This window comes from Petromyzon marinus, chromosome 52 (genome assembly GCF_048934315.1).
Source record: "Petromyzon marinus isolate PM22_M1 ecotype Great Lakes invasive population chromosome 52, UKy_Petmar_22M1.pri1.0, whole genome shotgun sequence".
NCBI lineage: Eukaryota > Metazoa > Chordata > Hyperoartia > Petromyzontiformes > Petromyzontidae > Petromyzon > Petromyzon marinus.
Genome location: NC_133718.1, coordinates 5161738 through 5183711, shown reverse-complemented (window position 1 = coordinate 5183711; position 21974 = coordinate 5161738). Strand labels below are relative to the sequence as shown.

Below are 21974 nucleotides of genomic sequence, written 5' to 3'. Positions count from 1 at the left end.
GTAAATGGTTTCCCCCCCAGAAACGAATTCAATTTGCTTTCGAATGTGTGCTCGAGTTTGGCAAAAAAAAAAACAAGCAAGGAGGTGAATTGTGTTGCTGTGGTTATTGCATTTCTCATGGTATCTGGTTACATTACATAATGAGTGCACGTGGAATACTGTAATCAAAACTACACCCGTCACACTTCCCCCAAAATATTTCATTACATCTGAGAATAACATCAAATTTGGCCGTTTAAAATCAATAACAAGGTTCATATTTATATAGTTAAAGGTTTTGCAAGTTTTATTGTCCTTGACATTTTATATGCATATATTTAAAAAAAAAACACATTTTTATTGCAATGTGCATCAGTGCTTGTAACAAAAACTAATGTTTGTGATTCAAGACAGGCAGTTGAATATAATATATTTAACTATTCTAGATTTGAAGCTTTCGTGACTGCAAGAATCCATACTCTTTGGTTCTATTCGGTAAAGTCACGTAGGTAAAAAATAAAACAACAAAAATCACGGCGTTTCGGCCACAACACAAGTGGTAAAGTCACAACACAAGTGGTAAAGTCACGTAGGTAAAAAATAAAACAACAAAAATCACGACGTTTCAGCCACAACACAAGTGGCCACAACACAAGTGGCTACTTGTGTTGTGGCTGAAACGCCGTGATTTTTGTTTTATTTTTTACCTACGTGACTTTACCGAATAGAACCAAAGAGTAATATATTTAACATTTATTATTTTGTTTACATTTGTAGTCACGTCACAAAATCTGAACCAAGCACTACATTTTTCAAACGTTAAGTAATCTTGAAAGCAAATCGTACAGCTCGTACAATCGAAGTCAAGAGACTTTTAGGTCAAATCAAAACCTTTTCAAGGACATCTGCAAGTGTGACCTCAAAGGCTTTAACATCCACCGTCAATGAGTGGGAATCTCTGGCAAGACACAGTGGAAACTGGCGCAGCAGACTCTGGGTAGGCGGCTGGGACTGCGACGTGAGATGGTCTCAGTGGCTTCTGGACAAGGGCCGCCTACGTACACAGCAGGACAACACCAGCCTTGGCAGTCAGAACGTCGGCCATGACAGTACCAGAGTCACGAGTACAGATCAGATTTCGGAATCTTTATTTATACTGGAGGAATCTGATGAGCTATCAAGCTCTTTTTGACATGTCCACTAGGGGCTGGTCAGAATGTTACAACAATAAACAGTGCAAAAATACAATAGAAGTGCAAAGTATAGGAAAGGTAAGCAAATCACTGAAATAATATACAAATAAAACGAAAATTGTATTTTAATAGGTTAAGCTCACTGAGCTATTAGCTTATTTTTCAGAAAAGACCTGACCACAAATGATCGCTCAATTAAGTGGCTTATCATGTGGAAATTTATAGCAGTAAAATTCCAGGATCATCGTTTTCAGTCATTGCAGGAAATGTTCGAATAATCTAAACAATTTTCTAAAAAGTTAGCACTGAAAACTCATTGTCTTCCCTGGAAGATTGAGGAAAGGATGATGCCATAGACAATCAGAGTCAATGATTAGCCAGTGTGTGGTGTTAATCGCTTGCATGTGATCATACTGACTGCTGTTTTTAGGTACAGCTCTTTGTCATTTCACTGCTAGACAAGGTCTTCCCCGTGCCCTGTGAGTGTGGCGGTTATTTTACCATACTTAAAAGGAAAGGCCCAGGACTGGTTCAGATATAACTCTTCACTGGTCTTGGTCAAGAGATGTAATGATACTCAAATTAATGGAATGACCTCCCCACCTCACAATATACAATACAGTACTTAATATCTCATGTCGCTTATGGTTATTTCCGCAGGGTTTGCTAATAACCATAGCGGTTATCTCTGAAAATGACGCTGATGGGTGTAGTAATACTGTGTTATGTTACCATTACAATGACATGGTGTGAAGACAGTCATTGTTCTGAGTCAGGCAACTTATGCTCATCCATTTGCAGTCTGCATGTTGAATCATATCATGCTACGCAGAATATGAAATGTGTTTAACTTTAACGAGGACTGACATTTTAAACCAGTTAAGCTTTTAATGCGATGCCGTATGCCAAGATGATCAGTCTGTTAAATTTACAATTAAATTAAAATGACGGTAAGGCAAAAATACCATTACAAAATTGCACATGTCCTCCGGCTCGAGACGTTACTAATTCTGTCTTCCTACTGTGTCCTCTTGCAGCTGACCAAAGCTCATCGGCAGGGACACATGGTCAAGGTGGACTGGCTGGACCGCCTTACTTTCCGTGAAATTGAGATGATTAATGAGGTATTTTATCACCACCCCAACATCGTTGTTGTCGTCGGTCTCATTTTCGTCGTTGTCATGACTCTCATTTTCAGCGCCACCATTACTCATCTCATCGGTCACCTTCGCCGAGGTAGCCAGGTGGCTCAGGGGTCAGGGTGCTGAGCTGGCACTGCTGGGTTCTTATCTGGCTTTCAACCAGCCCAACTGACGATTAAACCGGGTTCTCAAGTGTAGCGAGTTGACTAAATTCCAGCTCGTGAGAATAATTTTGTTTGCCAGTTTTGCTGCCATGCAACAAATGTATCTCGGTGTTTGTGTCATGTGGGACGGGGCTTGCGAATGGAGATCACGAAGGTCACTTTAAGGGCTCTGCTGTTGGCATGGACCATACCCTACCATGGGTGATGCGCTGCTATGCAAGAGTTCTGAATGGATACTTTGTCATACGACATGACGCGGATAGCATAAATGGAATACAATTGAGAAATAACATTAAAAATAAATCACCTAGAAATCCGCGGTTGTCGATCAGGCTTGTTCTTAATTGTTCTTGTTTACCAATGCCAAAGCAGAGTATCACGAAAGAGCGCTCTTCTGAAGTTCTCTGCCCAAGGGCACGTCTGTCGCTCAACCTCTCTCCATCCCATGGGACCCCCGCTTGTGAACCTTCACCCTACACCTCGCAACACCGCACTCCACACTAGGTTCCTGAGCCAAGACGATGGGAGGTTGACGTGGTTGAGGTGATGTCCCCTCCTGAGCGGTGACGATGGGAGGTTGAGGTGGTTGAAATGCTGTCCCCTCCTGAGCCATGATGATGGAAGGTTGAGGTGGTTGAGGTGATGTCCCCTCCTGAGCCATGACGATCGGAGGTTAAGGTGGCTGAGATGCTGTCCCCTTCTGAGCTGTGATGATGGAAGGTTGATGTGGTTGAGGTGCTGTCCCCTCCTGAGCCGTGATGACGGAAGGTTGAGGTGGTTGAGGTGCTGTCCCCTCCTGAGCTGTGACGATGGGAGATTGAGGTGGTTGAGTTGATGTCCCCTCCTGAGCTGTGACGATGGGAGATTGAGGTGGTTGAGGTGCTGTCCCCTCCTGAGCTGTGATGATGGGAGGTTGAGGTGGTTGAGATGCATTCCCCTCCTGAGCTGTGACGATGGGAGGTTGAGGTGGTTGAGATGCAGTTTCCTCCTGAGCTGTAATGATGGGAGGTTGCGGTGGTTGAGGTGATGTCCCCTCCTGAGCTGTGATGATGGGAGGTTGAGGTGGTGTCCCCTCCTGAGCCATGTATTTATTTTAGGTGACACTGTCGCTGGGATTCGGTTTAATGTCACACAAGGATCACATTGGTCCTCGCCATCATTGTTCATTTCACCGGCATCCTCATCACTCTCTTTCCACAACCCTTTGTTGGAGATGCCAAGGTGGTGGGTAATCTTAAGACGTTGAGCCATGTTTAACGTGACCTCAGGATCTCACAGCCACACAATTATGTACATGTCGAGCCCCTTTTGTCAATCCACTGCTGGATGAGGGCTTCCCCATGTCGTGCGGGTCATACAGGTTATTTGACCATGCCACGGTGCTGGCCAGCGCTGGTTGGGGAGCTTTGATATGGGAGCCATAGCAAGTAGAGCACAACAGTTGATTTGGCTGCCCTTGCCTTTGTTGCCCACAATGTGGATCCATAGCCTATGCTACCTGTTATGCACGTTGGTCTCCCACATCCGAGCTCTACCGAGGCTCGGTCGTGCTTAGCTTCTCAGATCATCGGCTGTCCAGCCGTACTCTGTAATTATTTGCTATTGTTGCCGCCATCCACTATAGTATGGCATTGCAGTGCAAGTGACCTGATTACGTCTCTGATGTGTATTGTTCATCGACAGAAGGAGAAAAGGAACTCAAACTTCATGTACCTGATGGTGGAGTTTCCTCGGGTGGTGTTCGAAGACACGGAGTACGCTGTTGTGTACTACGAGAAGGTGAGATGGCTAATTCCGGCCTCCTGCCACAGAGAGATGGGGGGAGCGGCAGTGGTAGGGCTGAGCCCTGTCACCTTGTTAAATACAGCAAATTGAGAGGCTGATTGATGAGAGCTTTCAACGGTGACAATAGCTGCATTGCCTCGTTCCTGTGAAATACAACTGCTGCGGGTTAATGAAAACTGTAATTGCGAGTCACAGCAATCAGTTGTGAAGTGAGTCATTGGTTTTGCATCAATCATCAGGTGGTTCGGTCGGAAAGTGACAACGGTACTTGGCACCCGTATGAATTGAGTGGGTCAGCGAGTCAATTGGTCCACGGGGGAATGTGCGAGGCTGTGAAATGTGCTCGAGTGTTAAGTGTCTGAATGTCAGTTGTAGAAATTTAACATCGAGGGTAATAGGAAGGAATGTAACTTTTTTTTGTACATTTTCAAAATGTGTTTAAATTTAGGAGTAATACTTTAAACATGATTTCTAAATCATGGCACTAAACAAGAAATATAAGCCAGTGGTATGCTCTGAACCACATGAGCTCGGAGGGAATTTTGACGTTCTTTTTTTGACTGGATTTTTTTTGTAATGTGATCTTGCATGAGTTCACAAGAGATTTTTTAAGACAGCATTGCACCCACGCAGCTAATACCATGGATTGTTTATTCCGAACTCATTAGCATTAGATGGGCACATTCTTGGTCTGCAGTAGATTTACACAAATCAGTCTGCTGTGCAATACGAGAAAGGCTATGTATGCATGTATGTTGAACTTCTTTCGCACCGTACGTAAGCCAACTGGCCTAATCGGAGGTGCGGGGGAAGGACAATGAACTAAACACAAAAAGCAGTTCTAAAGAAATTCGTTTTCGGCATAGATTTAAAAGTGCATAGCTCCAGTGGCTACCTAACATTGAAAGGGAGAGCGTTCCAGACGGCCGTAGAAGCGCATCTGAAAGCGCGCGATGCAGCTAAGAGTAATGTGTCGAACAGGTCAATAACAGAAAACCAGATTTGGGCCACAGAGCCAGACACAGAGCCACGATTCACTGCACTTGAGTGGCCGTTTGGTTGGCTTTTCACCAATGCCCGTTTTTTTTTAGATGGCTGTACAACTTTGTAGTTAATTATTTCAAACATATAGTGGATCTCCGGATGTGCGCACATTTAATTTATAAGAAAACTAATTTTGGGAGGATGTATTGTTTAATTTTTTTAATTGGCCACTGGGGAGAAAAAGTTTGCACCGTGTAAGATTTTGCTCGCGATCAACTATTCATGTAAATTTCAATAAATTGACCTTCATTTTGTACCTCTCTTTTATAATTAAATATTGTTTATCTCTTGGCCTATTCGCCTTCTTGATTTGCATTAACCAGCATCATTTACTTAACACTCATGAATAAACATGTTAAAATGTTTAGTGTCGTTTCTTTGTAATTATATACATTCTTAGATATGGCAATACGTTCAGGAGCTAAATTCCATGAAATAATATATACACTGCAGTGGACATAGTGCTTGAGAGAGTTATGCCATCTGGGCTGGTGTCGACTTCTGTGTCTCATCAGTAGAGTGTGGCGTGTTAAACAAATACACCTGGTTTGCCAAATATTATATGGAGGAACACTCCCATTAAACCGTTAATGTTTCCCAACATTTTTGGACCCACAGACCACCGCCAAACCCCGATTCTCACGCACCTCCGATTAGCACGGTTAGCTACGTACGGTGCGAAAGAAGTTCAACATTACACGCATACAATAATGTACACTTCGAAATTGAAACAATTCTGCAACAGTTCCATGGACCACTTCCAACGGCGTTGAACATCGCCAGTGGTTCTGTCAAATCAATAATATACATTGTACAAAAAAAACTTCCTCCAAACTGTTGTGGAGCATTAGGAACAGTAAATAAATAGCTGAGAATGATTTATATATTTAAACGATCTGGAATACTCCATAACAGTGGCTAATTCGTGTATATATATTTTTGTGTTAATACATACAAATTCCCGACAACGGTTAGCGCTCTGGTAATATCCAACGGAATTATCCCGGCGGCAGCAGGGGGTCATCCATCTAACTCGGGGGTCGGCAACCTGCGACTCCGGAACCACACATGGTTCTTTAAGGACCGCTTCGTGACAGTTATTTATTAGAGACCACCACTGTCTCGTGATCCCGTGCATTGCGGCTCTTGCAATATTGAGTTTTTTTTACTGAATTCGTTAAAAAAATGCCTCTACTTGTTATTTTGGTTGCTGACCTCCCGGATTAAACTTGTGCAAGCTGGCTGTTTGCTTGATAACCCCTTTTATTGTTCGGCTCCAGCTGGCTTCAAGTGTGTTCTTTGTTTTCTGTTAAATGTAGGAGGGAGATGAGGTGGACGAGGTTTTGCTGAACCCGGAGATTGTCAAAGTTCCTGATCCACAGATGTCTCTGGTAAGCAACCTAAGCATGCAGTCCACCCTCATTGTGGAGTGCTTGGAGGTCTTCATGTGTCATTGCAGCTGCCCTGCAATGTGGATTTCTTCATAATAAACGTTTTTGGGTTAGATTGCGTTATTTATAAATGTGTCGTAACCCTCCACCATTTGACACGGCCAATCAGTAACAAAAAGTGTCCCGTTGACAAAAGACATAGTTCTCTACTTTAGCCCACCGGTGTGTTGAAGAGTTAATCCACAACATTTACAATTTCTTCACGTCAACATTGATGAGCCAGTGGGACGGCTTCTGGAGCTGCCCGGTGAATCTCTGAAATGCAGCCGCCAAATGATCGAAGCAGGCAGCGACGATGTACTCTGCAGTCCATGGTTCAGGGTATCGACTTGCAATGGAGACTCATAGACCGACATAGAGACCCGTGATACATCGACATTTTATATACACTCACGTCGAGGTTGGTAAGCCAGCGGAAGGCTTCATCAGTAGCCAGGCGAATATCTTAAATGTTCATCGGTGTAGGTGATGGCCAGGTCCACCACGCAATGTTCTGATGCGATTCAGGACAAGAACGTTGGTTACGGGGTAAATTGACACCGGGGAGGTTCTTTTGTTCTTCCGCACCTCCAATTAGCACAATTGGCTGCATACGGTGTTAAAGAAGTTCAACATGCATACACAGATACTGTGCGGTCAGTGATTAAATTGCCCCGGTTTAGAGGTGATGCTTTTAAAACATCTGAAACATGTTCTTGGTTCTTTCGGTAAAGTCACGTAGAAGGGAAACAATAAAATAACAAAAAATATATATATAAAACAATAAACTTCTCACGACGTTTCGACTGCAACACAATCAATCATCATCAGGTGTGAAAAGCACAGCAAGAACATTTTTCTAATTTTTATTATTTTATTGTTTCCCTTCTACGTGGTGACTTTACCGAAAGAACCAAGAATATGAATCCCTGCAGTCACGAAAGCTTTAAATCAAAATCTGAAACATGCTTCATTCCGCCCCCTCCGTCCAATTCCGCTCTTGTCTACGCACGTGCGTCACGTGCGTCACGTGCGTCCCACTCCACCGCTAGCCATAGAGTTCGCCCTCTGCCTGCATCTTGCACCCCTACCGCAACACTTCCCGTCCCGTCATAAGAGTACCTCCCCAATCCACCCAGTCGCACACACACACTAAAAAGATTTTCACTCGACGCGAGCCAAAGCAAAACCCCACTCTTAACTCGTACACCTGCTGTCACATGTTCTACCGAGTAATGAAAGTTATTTAAAAAAAAAACGCGTTAAAAACGTTCGTCTTTGTTTTATGTAATTCAGCAGAGTTCGCATTGCAAATATAACATGTAAGTTTTTCGAGACCAATATGATTGTGTCTCTCGTTTTAACTCACACCATCTGACACAAAAATCTATTGTGAATCATAATTACATTGTACTCTGGCCAATTATGCTAATACAGACATGAAGCCTGGTTCGGGCTGAGTGCCTTTGGGTGCGATTGCTTGGCCCCTAAGTAGCCTCATTGCTTGTCGTTGACTTTTGAATTGGCTTTGACTTTAAATTTCTTTGGCCTCATCTTTTCCACAGTGAGAAGGCCCCACCGGATTGGCCCTGAACATGTGGTGGAATTTGCTGATTCCTAGACAATGTTTAGGAAAATGTAGTGGATGGTGTGTTCTTCTGGGTAGATTTATCTGATACACAAACCTCACTGTTGGTGGTGGCAGTGGTGCTGGTGGAGGTGATGGGGGTTTTGCTGGTGGTAGTGGTGCTGATGTAATTGCTGGTGGTGCTTTTCGTGGAGGTGCTGCTGGTGGTGGTGATGGTGCTAATGATGGTTCGATTCCCGCTCATGGCCAACACCAATGACGTATATCTGAACTTGTCCTGGGCCTCCCCTAGGTCGACTCAGCTTAAAATTACTACCTGGTGCGATGTTTAAAACATCTCCACTCGGGAGATAAAGGTGGCCAGTTATGGTGCTGACCAACCACCCCCTCGTGTACAGTGCCGGCCTTCATAGGTGCTCGCTAACAGCACTTGCCCCAGCAGTATGGGGGATCTTTGTCTTTTGTGTTGGGTGATGGTGGTGGTATTGGAGCAGTTTGTTGTGGCTACTCTTCACGCTGCTGTTGGAGGCAATGGAGATGTATATATGTATGGTGAACTTCTTTCACACCGTGCGGAGCCAACCGTGCTTAACCGGTGGTTATTTTGTGATTCTGCAGGAGAACTTGGTGGAGAGCAAGCACCACAAGCTGGCGCGCAGCCTCCGCTCCGGTCCATCCGACCGTGACCTCAAACCAAACGCTGCCACACGAGACCAACTCAACGTGAGAACACCTTATCCTTCCCCTGCACCTCCGATTAGCACGGTTGGCTACGTACGGTAGCGAGAGAAGTTCAACATTCATACATACAACACCTTTCCAGCAGGGTACAGCGCTTCTTAAATATGTATTTAATTTGTCCTCACAACCTCATCAAACGAAAACAAACTTCTCGCCGCTCTTCTAATGTGCACGTATGCAAGGGTGACGCTATATTTGTTGACGAGATAGTCTGCCACCTGGTGGATTAAATCGAAAGAAAAATACGGCACAATTGCACTGAAATAATTTAGTTCACAGAATAATGTTCGAAGTTCCTTTACTTCTTGAAACATCATCTTACACACTGTTGGAGTAGAGTGTGCATTAGAAATGCCTGTCACCTATGAACACTTACAGCCAATGCAGTAATTTGGTTGAAGATGCCTACGATCAATCACCCAGAGTATGCCCAACAACATCAGATCACGCTATCCAAGCAGGGTCGACAGCACTTGTATCGATCTGTTGTACTATACTTATATCCTCCTTTGTATGTTTCCACATACCCAAGGCTGTGCGACCCAAGTTGCACGATAAACGTTTTAAGCGTCATCAGAGTCGGACATTCAGTTATATGGCTTTAGTGCCATCGCTCGATTGACGTTTCAGTAAAACGTTTTGGGAGTGTAAAACTCCTTGCTCTGCGGTAATGATGTGCTTGACAAATAATAAAATGTTATTTGTTTCATTAACAAATCAAAAAAACACACATTGGGCAAACCGGTACATTGAACCTGGGTGCTGTCTTACGAGATAAGAGACATTTGTTGTTTTGTGCTGTGAAAAACAAACGGCGTTTGGGGGAATAGGCTAACATTGTGAAACGTATTGATGGAGTGGTTATGTTCAAGAAAGATTAGGGAAGGCATTGACTTGGGGCTTTAGGAAGAGGAGTCAGGAGTGTTGCTAATGTGGGTTTTTAGCCTGCCAAGTTCTTTGTGGCCACATTCGATAACTTCAAAGAGGGTGTGTTTATAAACACAGTCCCAATGTGTATTGCAGCTAAAAAAGCACAGATTGCCATTAGCTCTTTGAAGTTCAGGAGTAAACAATTAAAACAATAAAGAAATTAAAATTGCTGCTTCAAGCAGGCGGCCACTTAAACAAACAGTTACGTGAGCGTGTGTGTGTGTGTGTGTTTTACTGTTAAAAATGTAGATGACGTAAGCAAGGTTGCTATGATACCTGGTGCAATTTAACACAGACCACGTCTGCCTATCCCCCGTGTGTTTTGTCACATAATTGCGGCAACTTGTCAGAGACCTATTATTTAACTGGGGAGTGCGTGGCTGCATTATTACCAATTAGGGAAAACTGTTGGAATAAAACCTTTCTCTCCTCCATTACTCGTGTCGCGTTAATTATAAGATAGTTACAGTGGCTCCTCTACTTACGAACGAGTTAGGTTTTGGAGGTCTATTCGTAAGTGGATTTGTTCGTAAATCCAACATTACGCTTTTCGATTCCGAACATGCTGTACGGCATGTATGCTAAACACGAGAAATGGCTTTAGAAGCTGTAGAATGTTCTGTAGTTATGGATGGCGCGCTGGTTCCTAATGTTCTGCAGATGTAGATGCCACCACCTCCATCGATTGCGCGGCGGTTGAACTTACGACTCTCGGTCGGTACAGGCAACGGGACGTACGGACAGGTTTGTTCGTATTTCTGAAAGTTCGTAATTCGAGATGTTTGTAAGTAGAGGAGCCCCTGTAATTTTTAATTGCTGCGTTACAAACCTTCCTGCCTGCCCCCCCCCACCCCCCCCCAACTGCCAGGTGATCAAAATGCCTGTGAAATTTTTCAAACAAAAACATTTCTCCTCTCAGATCATCGTGGGCTACCCACCGACCAAACAGCTGACCTCCGAGGAGCAAGACTTGGTGTGGAAATTCCGCTACTATTTGACCAATCAGGAGAAAGTAAGTATGGGTTGCGTTACGTGCCATGCAGCAGGGTGTTCTCATAAGTGCAGCAGTGTCTTCCAATGAACTATAGAAACTAGAAACAATTTTTTTTCCAGGTAAGGCCCACTGAGCTTTTATATAGCTCTTTTTCAGAAGCGACCTGACCACGGATGATAGCTCAACAAAGTGGCTTGCCATGTGGAAATGTATAGCAGCCCAATACTCTAAACGCACGTTTCTAAATGTGGAGGGGAATACCGGAGGACCCGGAGAAAAATCCATTCGACCACGGGGGAGAGAGACACGCAAACTCCAAATATACAGCAGCAGCAGGCGTCGAGTCGGGATCGAACCCACGACCTCCTGTGTACCTGGCGAGGTGGTTAACATCTCCTAGCCACCGTGGTGGGTATATGTCTTCCTACATAAAACGGAGGATTTTTTGGACCCCACCCCATTCCCTGCCGCCCTATTGAAACACTGGGAAATAGCAAAACGCAACTTTATTGCCAACTGGAAAGAGCACGCCCCCCTTCCCCATCACTGCAAGTCTGGGTCAATAAATTGTCAAAAAAGAACTGCTCTAAAAGATCTAAGTGCAAAATGAAGGCACAGAGAAGAAGCATACATCACCAAACTTGAGGACCCCTTTACAGCCTCTTCTCCAGTGGGCATTGATTTTTAAGATCATTCATTTGGGCATTTACGCCCCCCGCACCCCTCTCCTTCATAGCCCTTCCCTTTTCTTTTTCCTTCTCCTCCCCCTCTCCTCCCATCCCGTCCTTCCCCAAGAGGGCTATCTGAGCTAAGTAAGTAGACACCGGGGATGTAAGAGTTTATTGAAAGACGTAGGCAGGTTCACCATATAAAATGTTGGTAATGATCGTCGTACGTCGCGCTGTGTCCACACTGGTGTCAATTCCTGTGCACGCACCCCCTCTGTGCGCGCTGTGAATCGCTTGTCCAGTACAATGCGTTTTGGTAAGAAAAAAAAACACCACCGGGAAATGTTTGAGAGAAAATATTGAAAGTCGCAAATCGCGCAAAGCCGTGTGGACTCATCGTTCGGTCAAATGCCACATTTATCTTGTTGGACGCGGTGCGAAGACGAAGAGAGCTGCATCGTTCAAAATACAAGACGTTGCTAATAATTCACTATGTAACGCAATTTTTGTTCCTGGTTAGCTGGTGTTATTTCGTAATTGCTTATGCCTAAAAAGTAGAGAAAATGGCTATTATTCCTCAGAAACTTTGCTTTTGTGACCAGGACAGTGATATTTTTTTAAATTTAACTATTTTCAATGAAAAAAAACGGGCTAATTTGAGTCTTTTTGTTCACATAAAGTCAGAAAAAAATAACATGAATCAAAATTTACATGTATTTATCCTAAAGTAATACAAAAATGACTACAAAAGATTTAGAAGTGAGTAGTTTTTCGAGGTTTACGATTATACTGTAAATCACTTTCACGAATCAGCCCCCAAATGTAGTCTCCCATCATGTTCTTGTTATACTGTCCTTGGTAGCGCCGTTCAAAGTCCAGTATATCCTGGTGGAAGCGCTCGCCTTGCTCCGAGTACGCTCCCATGTTCTTGAATTTATCAATGATATGGACTTTGAGGGACATCCTACAGCCCATTGTGCCGTAGTTCTTCACCAGAGTCTCAACCAGCTCCACATCGTTGGCGATCTTGTGATTGCCCAGGAAGCCACGAACCACTGCGACAAAGCTGTTCCAAGCTGCTTTCTCCTTGCTAGTGAGCTTCTTGGGGAATTCACTGCACTCAAGGATGTTCTTTATTTGTGGTCCAACGAAGGCACCGGCTTTGACCTTTGCCTCAGACAGCTTAGGGAAGAAGTCTTGAAGGTACTTGAAGGCTGCCGACTCCTTATCTACAGTGGTGGCATGAGCACCTTCCGAGGGTCTACCAGTGGCTCCCACTTGACGTTGTTCCTCCCCACAGAGAACTCGGTCCGCTGTGACAGCTTTCTATTGGCCCTCGTCTCAAACGGTGTTAGACGAGGCTCAAAATAAAGCTGTCTCTGGTGTGGACCAATCAGTTTCAAGGACAATGCATATATTATCAGAGTATGTTTTTTTGTCTGCATTCTGACCACAAGCATTGTGGTTAATGCAGACATGATTCCTTGTAAAAGGTTTCAGTTTGCTGTTTTAACATCTTAACACCTGTTTTGTTGCCAGAAAAAAGGGGACAAAAACCTATGATCATTGTGTCTACTGGTGTCAATTCCCATACACTTCCCTTTGTGTGTGTACTGTGAACCGTTTGTTGAGTACAATACTTTTGGGAAGACAAAGAAAACCGCTGCAAAATATTGGAGAAACATTTTTTTGAAAATCGCAACGCGCAATGCCGTGTGGACTTGACCTCGTTTGACGCGGTGAGAACTCCTCGAGGAGGGCTGCATCGTTCTCCACCCCAAGCAGGACTTTCGTGCGCCATGCAGTCCCAATTTAGTACCGGACTGGATAGCATTTCCATTGGGCTGTTCTTGAATTTTCTTGTGATTCTTGTTGGTTGCAATGGTGGGGGGGGGGGGGGGGGGTGTTTACCACTTTTATATTGCTTTTAGGATCGGGGTTAATATAAAAGCTGGTCAGTTTACGGGTTTTGTAGGCTTTTGCGGGGCTGCCTTACCAGCCACAAATTTGAGCTATCATTTGTGGACAGGTCACTTCTGAAAAAATATCTATATAGCTTTTGGGGGCCTTTCCTACTAAAAGAAAGCGTTCAGTTTAATTTTTTTATTGAATGGGAAATGTAATTGCAAATGTTAAAGGACACCTCGTAAACCCCACGACTCCCATCGCCCGCTCAGCCCACGGTGCCCTGGTATGAGAGTGTGTTTATCCGACGCGCGCAACATTGAATATGTAATCCGGATCCCCGTCTGGTCAGCGTTCCCTTGAGGATGTAAATATTCCACTTGTTGTGACCGCGAAGCTTTGCGCAGGACATTGCGTGCATTCCTGCAGTGTTAGCCGTGTCCAGCATCAAAGAGGAACGTAAGAGAGAAGGGAGGGGAAAGAAGGATATAGGATTCGTTGTGTTTTCGTTCTGACCAAGTTTGCTGATTTTTGTCAACTTTAATTTGTTTTAGTTTTTTTCTCTTGTCTCGCTTTTGTGTTATCTTTTCTCAATTTTTTTTTACGAAAGATATCAAAAGATTGATGAGATTTTAGCGAAGCTATTTAAAAAAATTGAACACTCGCCGCTGTCGTTGCGAATTTTGTTAAATGAAAAATACGTAGATTTTTATTTTCTCCCGTCATTTCGATAAATTATTTTTTAGCATTCTACGTTACTTTTAGAAGAAGAAAAAATCCCAATGATGTCACGGACTTTTGCGGTGTAAATCACACCTGCATAATAACTACGTCATACTTTTCACCATCATCTTCATCATCCATGGTCAATCCACTGCTGGATGAAGGGGCCTCCCCAGGCCTCCGCCACCACTCACGATGTCACCGTGCAACGGTCCACCCAGCACCTGCGCGTGAACCAACCTTTTTACTCGGTCTTCCTGGTGGGACGTGCTCTCGACGTATTTAGACGTTGGGCCTTCCCGCAAGGGCCTTGGCGGCCTACACACTTCGCTTGCGTTTGACAAAGGTGGTGGCGGCGGTGGTGGCAGCTTGTCGTCTTGCGGGCTGGGTGGCCGGTGCTCCCGTCTTCAAAACAAAGATGGGTCGTTTGGATGACTGGTATGCGGATGCAGTGTCTTTGCTGTCTTTGTGTCTGTGTTTGCTTTGGTATCCTGTTATAGCGAGAGAGAGAGAGAGAGAAAAAAACCTTTCTTGTGGTGGCGTCCTGCTTACGGAGATGGCCTTCCTTTCCTTCCCGACTTCCTCATGCTCTCCTGTTTGTTTTCCTTTACCCCTCTCGGTGGCGTTGTCATCCAACAATAACAAGCTGGGGGGGGTGGGGGGTGGGCGGGGGAAAACCATTTCGGTTTTAAGTGGGTCTGGCCGAATGGATTAATAATTCATACTCAAACGAATATCGCAATCTGAAAGTTGTGCTAGTTTGAGACGACATTGAACACTGGCACGTGTGCGTTTATGGTTGCCAAGCGGTTAATCTGCAGCACATCCAATTCGCGGCGAAACGCGGAGGCCCGAGTTTGATTCTCGGACCCCCAGCTAACATCGGTGGCGAATATCGAAACGCGGTCAGCAAACAAAGTTACATTTAAGAGCCATTTTTTTTCGAATTTGATATTTAAAAAAACCTCAACATTTCAAGATTGGCAATGCATGTGAATACGAGATGGTGGTCCTTAATAAATAACATCACGAAGCAGCGCCTTAAAAGAGCCGCATGCGGCTCCCGAGCAGCATGGTTTGCCGACCCCTGGTTTAGATGTTCCCACCTCTTCCAAGACGCCTGGCCAGCATGAACAGTATGAACAAATATTCTCATTCTGATTCCCATGCGCCTACTCAGCCTTAAGCCATTGCGCCTCTGCAAGGTGCGTAAATCATCCGCACGACGGAAACAAATGCGGCCGAGCGCAGCTCTGGCGACGCCACCCCCCTCGTGTACCATTGCAGGCTTCGTCTGTGCTCTCCAACAGCACTTAGCCCTACAGCTTATGTAGGCTATATGTGGATCTTTGTATATTTCTGTATAAGCCCCTGCCCAAATTAGCAATGCAGCGGTGCTTAATTTCTATTTTCAGCCCTTAGCCAACGGTTTGAAATTCCACATTACCATGGCGTCCGCCCATGGAATGCGGATGACGATCCACTTTGTTCCGCTTTGTTGCCTGTCTTATGAGTATTTCTGCTTGCACGCTTTAAATTAATCGCCTTAAAAATATCTCTCCATTTGAAAAAAAAAAACGGGACGTGGAAAAGGTGACATTTTCGCACTCGGCACCATGTGTTTCCATTTACACAAAAGCTGGGAAAAGGTTGCCCGACATTTCACCACACGGCCGTTCATGCCACGCGAAGGACATTCTGTACGCGTGTGTCCCTCCGGGGCCGAAGGTCGTGTTGATTTCCTCTCTTTGCAAGTTGCTCGCGAGAGTCTGCACCTCGGCGCTATTTGTTAATGCCCATTCATGAGTAATGCTCAGAATGCCACCCGGTTTTTTCTGGCTTGCGATCGGCGAACACTGGAACCAAAATGCTTGCCTGTGTAAATAAGGGGGAGCGTCACCTGTCCAACGTTGGTGCTTGAATTCATACGAGTGACTTGCGATTGTACATGTGGCCAGAATTTAATTCGATACGGTTGTTGATTTGTGATTAATTACCATCAGATTCCATAAGCCTGGACATTGTTTTGATGGGTGACCACCATGCATAACAGGTGCTATGGGCTGCTGGGCTATCTGGTGTGCAGCAGAAGGCAGTGCAGCATAATCCATTGTTGTACTATACTTCTCCATCCACATGTGTCATGCTGCCCACATTCATTAACCCACACTGATGAGTGTGACGTATGGCCAAATTACCTCCACGTTATGTCTTAACAGTTACACGCTAGGCCTACGTGGAGTCATCTGTTAAATCGATTGTTAAGCTCAAGCGTGTAAGAGTCGGTCTCATTAATATTCATATGATTGTAGTTGGTTCATGTGACAATTGCAACGCACCACAGGATTTTAAAGTAAAAAAAAAATCCATTCTCCAATCAAATCTCAACCATGCATTTTTGATAATATGTAAAAAAATTTAAGGGTGGCAAATCATTCTGGCCCAATTATATACACCGTGTGTATTTGAATTGTGCAGATAAATACTATTAGCATTGGACTGAATTTTAAGTTTTAGAAATTAACCGTTCATCTTTCATGTCAACTTTGTACTTGAACTTGACTCTTTTGCCTTTAACCTTGTGAATTATTCATCACGATCGCTCTTAGAAGAGAAGACTAAAAACGGAAGGCAACATTTTATTGCGCGGTTACCCAAATTGAACTTTTCATCGGCGTGTCTCAGCACCCTTGATATTTCCTGAGTGCCGCTCAGATCAAGGCTCTCAATATTTCCCCCCCCCCGCCCGCATCCCCGCAACTCTTCATACACTGAGAGCACTTACGTTTGGGTGCTCGGCTTTTTAACGTAGTTACATCTTAATGCGGCGTTTTGTCTCGACCGTGCGTCTCCCGCGATTGGTTTGTCAATCAAGTCGGTCATTAATTTGATTAAACGTTGAAGGTTTCCTTTCTTGTTATTTCTGCTTCAAGGAGTTATCTCATTTGCGTGTGTGTGGCAGTGCCACAATATCTGTTTGTGCATGCAATATGAATAAGTTATGATTTTCGGGCAGGCGCTGAGGGTTGGGGGGCGGTGAGGGGGGGGGCGTGTGGGAAGGGGGTGAAGAGGGTAATATCAAAGGTAGAAGTTTGGTAGATCAAAGCCCAATCGCAGTCCCCTATGACGGGTTATAGGCAGCAGCTTCTTGGGGTTTTGGGGAGAGGGGCCACCATCATTAAGCTCCGAGTCAAACTTTAAAAGTCCCCGGCACGCCAACCCCCCCTGCATGGGATTAGGGCCACCGTGTTAATGTCATGGCCAATTTAATCTCATTAATCTGAGAGCAAAGCAATTTCGTTCCGTTAAAATAGTTTGTGTATGCAGCCAAGTGGCACAAAATTTGTTGATTGAAAATAAAAAAATATATGGCCACTCGCCGATGGTACCGTCGGAATAATTTCACGGCGGAAAGTTGAAACGAGGTCTTAATGACCTATTTTGGGGGATTTTGTTCGAATGGTGGTGGTTCTAATGTGAAATGTAAATAAGCAATATTAAAAAATACTTTTTTTAAAACACGCTTTAATGGAATGTACCATACGAGTAATGGCAGAACTCCACGACTCTAGGAAGTGGCCCCGAAGCTTGCCATAACGTAAGGGACCGTGGTGATTTACAGTCAACGTGAGTTGACCGTGGACAATTAGACCCAAGCCGAAACATAACATGTAAAAAAGATTGTTTTATATATATTTTTTTAATGATAGAATATAGTATTGTCATCGGTATGACATAAGTATACCAAGTTTGCAGTCGATACCACATTGGGAAGTGGGTTAGAATTGAGTTACAATATTTGAGGATACAACAGACAGTCAGTTAAATAAAAGTGTAATAAAAATGTTGCGATTGTTCCTCAAATACCCATTCTAAAATCCATTCAAAGGACAAATGCTAAATTTTTTAACAATTTGAATTATCCTTTACAATGAGTGTTTGTTCCCACTTGCTCGGTCTTCCCTGCTTCAACTGCTTGGGAACATTGAGTGCATCCACATTTCAACCGTGTTCTTTCTTACCTCATCCGAATGTTATACTTTTTTTCTCTGTTCATTTTGTTCACCTCTGGTGGTTGCCGTGAATTCGAATTTTCAGGGATCCTTCATTATATACGTAAGTGTCCTGCTGTGCGATGCCTTTTAAATTCCTGCATTTTCCTTTTGTTTCCCAGGCATCTCTTGAAAAAAACTGATGTGTAGTCAAAAAGGCCTCTGTCACCTCGTTTGAAAGAAAAAGTTAAAACCAGTCAAAAAATATATAGGCATTGTCCAAAAACAAGCCTCCTTTTCTCCACAATCCTTTATGATACTTCATGCCACTGTTGTCAAATCCCATGTGGTATTCATACAGGCTTAATGAGAGCATATGTGGCAGGCAGAACAACGGTAAACGGATTTACAGCGGATTTCCTAAACCATATCAAAATTGTGTATTTGATAGGACAGAGTGCGACCTCTATGAAAGGAAACATTTTTACCAAGTGGCCTACACCGGGGCGCAGTGGACCCCAATCAAATCATTCGTGGAATAAAAAAAATATAATGCATTAAAACGAAGCGGGCAGGCGGAAAACACAAAAAACAAAACACTTCACACTCACAACCTGTGCGTCGATTGTTTAGAAACCCCTCAACGCAAAAATTCCCGTGGAAATTTTTCACCGATTTTTTTTTGTCTGCAGCAGCGGCAGTCATGGCATTTTTCGTTTGTTTTCCCCGACCGCTGATTACACAGGAGATCATGCACACACGCGCACATATACTTCACAGATTAATGCATGCGTACATCAAGCTCTTATTTTGAGTTTGTAACGATCTCCCCCCCCATCACCACAGTCGAAACGTACATTGAATACCGTGGAAAAGGTACCCATTAAATAACCCACGTTTGTTTCGCCACAGTTGGCAGCTATCGACCGCTCATAGAAACGAAACGCTCTGCGCAAAGCGAAATCAACACAGGCACGGTGCCTTGCATTTAAATGCCACGCTTTCAATTTGAAAGTCGCTTCGTCGACAATTTCCAGCTCCGTCGATGCCACCCCGCGGACGTGGCCGCGGCCGCGGCCACGTCCGTCTTCCACCGCGTTGGGACGGATGGCGAATGGTGTGCGATCCCCACTATCTCTTGCTTTCTTCACCTTGTCCAGAACGTGCGGTGTTGCTCACCGTTGCGTGGTATTGCCGAGGCAGAGTTCGCCAAAGTCGTTCCACGAAATTGAATGCACCCCCTCCACGCTGTCCAGGTCATGTCGTGCCTTCGCGACGAGAGCACTTTGGAAAGGTGATTTATTTTGGCTGATTTTTTGATACATTCTGCTTTCCCTGCACTGTTTGCTTTTCATTTTAGATGTATAAGTGGATTCAGATACATCTTTTATGAAATCCGTAGCACTAAAGATGTTGGCTGAATATGAGCATTATAATCACAGATAATGTGTTAATGGACGAGACAATGAGACTAGTTATATTTTATTTATTTCCTGTTCCATTGCCGAAACCAATTACATTTATTTTATTATTCTAAAGTACAATAAGAAGGCGCATTCAAATTCGGCTTACATTAGCTAAGTGCAGATGCCCCTATGTAATGGAACACCACAACCATCACTAATAATAATTTAAAATGGTTTATGATATCACCATCGTGCCTTGTGCCAAGCTTCGACTCTGAAATGGAAAAAGCTTCATAACATGTTAGTGGTCAGGGGACAAACCCAGGTTTGAGCAAAATGACAAGGAATGGGCAGAAACAGAATCTATTGCCTATCACACCACCAAAGCTATTTGCTTTTTTACATAACATGGGACATTCCACAGTGTTATGATTGTCATAGAAGGGACATTCATAGACACATTATTAAGCCTACTGCTTTTACTTTTAATACAGTGTTCATAATTATGAACACTTATTAATAAACAAGTTCAGAATCAGAATCTTTATTTAGACTTTAGGAATCCGATCAGCTATGAAGCTCTTTTTCACAAATGTCCAGTATGGGCGGGTCAGCAAAGTTACAGGTGGAGAGGCGTTCCGGGGGGGTCAGCCACCGCTGCTTTGAGAACCCGACAACCCGAGTTCGATTCCCGGCCGTGGCTAACATTGGTGAGAAAGTAATATCTGGACCGTCACTGAGCTCCAACCTGGAGTATGAGCCAAAAACCCTTCTGCGGCCGTCTGTAACACTCTTCCTTCCGATGTTTTGAAGACACTGTAGCTGCTCACTTTTCAATGTACAGTGGTACCCCGGAGATCGAACTGAATTAATTCCAGAAGGCCATTCGAACACCGATTTGTTCGAACACCGAATTAATTTTCCCCATAAGAATTAATGTAAATGACATTAATTGGTTGCAGAGGCAAGAAATCTCTCATTATAAAGCATTTTTACACGAAGTGTACAGTAATTACATGCATGAAATCATACAAAAAACAAGAAACAAATAAATGGAATAATTGAATAAATATATGGAATAAATGAACATTGAACTTCACTTTACCTGTAGTAAGTAAGGAGAGTTGATGGCTTGAGTGGAAGGTGGTGACGAGGAGGAGGTGGTAAAACATTTGTCTGGGCAATCGTCGTGCACGCTGGGCCATACGCGTCTCAGCCGTGTACAGGTTCTTTCAAGTCGCGATTGCCCCGTTCGACCTCCGAATTTCGTTCGGTTTCCGGGGCAAAAAATGTTCGGAAATATCGTTCGAACACCGATTTGTTCGAGTTCAGGTGCGTTCGATCTCCCGAGGTTCTACTGTAGATTGAAAACGAATTTCTTTGAGTTTTAGAACTGCTTTTTGTCTTTTAGTTTGTCCCTCTCCCCGCACATCCGATTAGCACAGTCGGCAAACATACGGGTGCGAAAGAAGCTCAACGTACGTACATACGTAACGTCCGCGGCTTGGGGAGACTCTCATCCAGCAGCGGTTCGGTAAAGAAGAGCGATATCGCTGTGACGGCGCTCGTGACTGCATCCCTTTCCCCCCCGCCCCGCCCCGTCCTCTCGCCAACAGGCGCTTACCAAGTTCCTCAAGTGCGTCAACTGGTCCCTGGCGCAGGAAGCCAAGCAGGCGCTGGAGTTGCTCGGGCGCTGGAAGCCAATGGATGTGGAGGATTCGCTAGAGCTGCTCTCGCCGCAGTTCACCAACCCCACCGTGCGCCGCTACTCCGTCACCCGCCTGCAGCAGGCCGACGACGAGGTGACCCCACAAGTCCGTGTGTCGCCCGCCGGGCCCGGCTTGGTGCTGCGGAGAGTTGATGACGATGATGATGATGACGACGACGGGGGGGGGGCGGGGTGCTATAAATCTCCACTTGATAGGCTCTTTGTTGAGCTGTCACAGGGGTCGGCAACTTGCGGCTTCGGAGCCGCGTGCGGCCGATATCGACACTGCTTCGTGACGCGTCATTTATGAAGGACCACCGTCTCGCGTTAACGTGCATTGCACCTCTTGAATTATTTTCGGGGGGGTTTTTTTTTTTTTTACCGAATTTAAACAAATATGGCTCTTTTTGTTGTTTTGGTTGCTAACCCCTGAGCTATAATTTGTGACCAGGTCGCTTCTGAAAATAAACTAATAGCTGAGTGGGCTTTACCTGGAGAGACAAAAATTGTTTAGTTTTATTTGTCTATATTTTTAGTGATTTGCTTGCCTTTCCTATACTTTGCACTCCAATCGGGTTTTTT

General features: G+C 44.4%; 1 protein-coding gene across 1 annotated transcript in view; it reads left to right on the top strand.

Annotated features, from left to right (window-relative positions):
- PIK3C3 (phosphatidylinositol 3-kinase catalytic subunit type 3) overlaps positions 1 to 21974 on the top strand; it is a 61137-nt gene that overhangs the window by 14000 nt on the left and 25163 nt on the right. Inside the window, exons 5-10 of the mRNA XM_032973939.2 lie at positions 2210 to 2296; positions 4162 to 4257; positions 6627 to 6698; positions 8944 to 9048; positions 10916 to 11008; positions 21301 to 21486. Of these exons, the coding sequence (XP_032829830.1) occupies positions 2210 to 2296; positions 4162 to 4257; positions 6627 to 6698; positions 8944 to 9048; positions 10916 to 11008; positions 21301 to 21486 (639 nt within the window). The remainder of the gene's footprint in view (positions 1 to 2209; positions 2297 to 4161; positions 4258 to 6626; positions 6699 to 8943; positions 9049 to 10915; positions 11009 to 21300; positions 21487 to 21974) is intronic.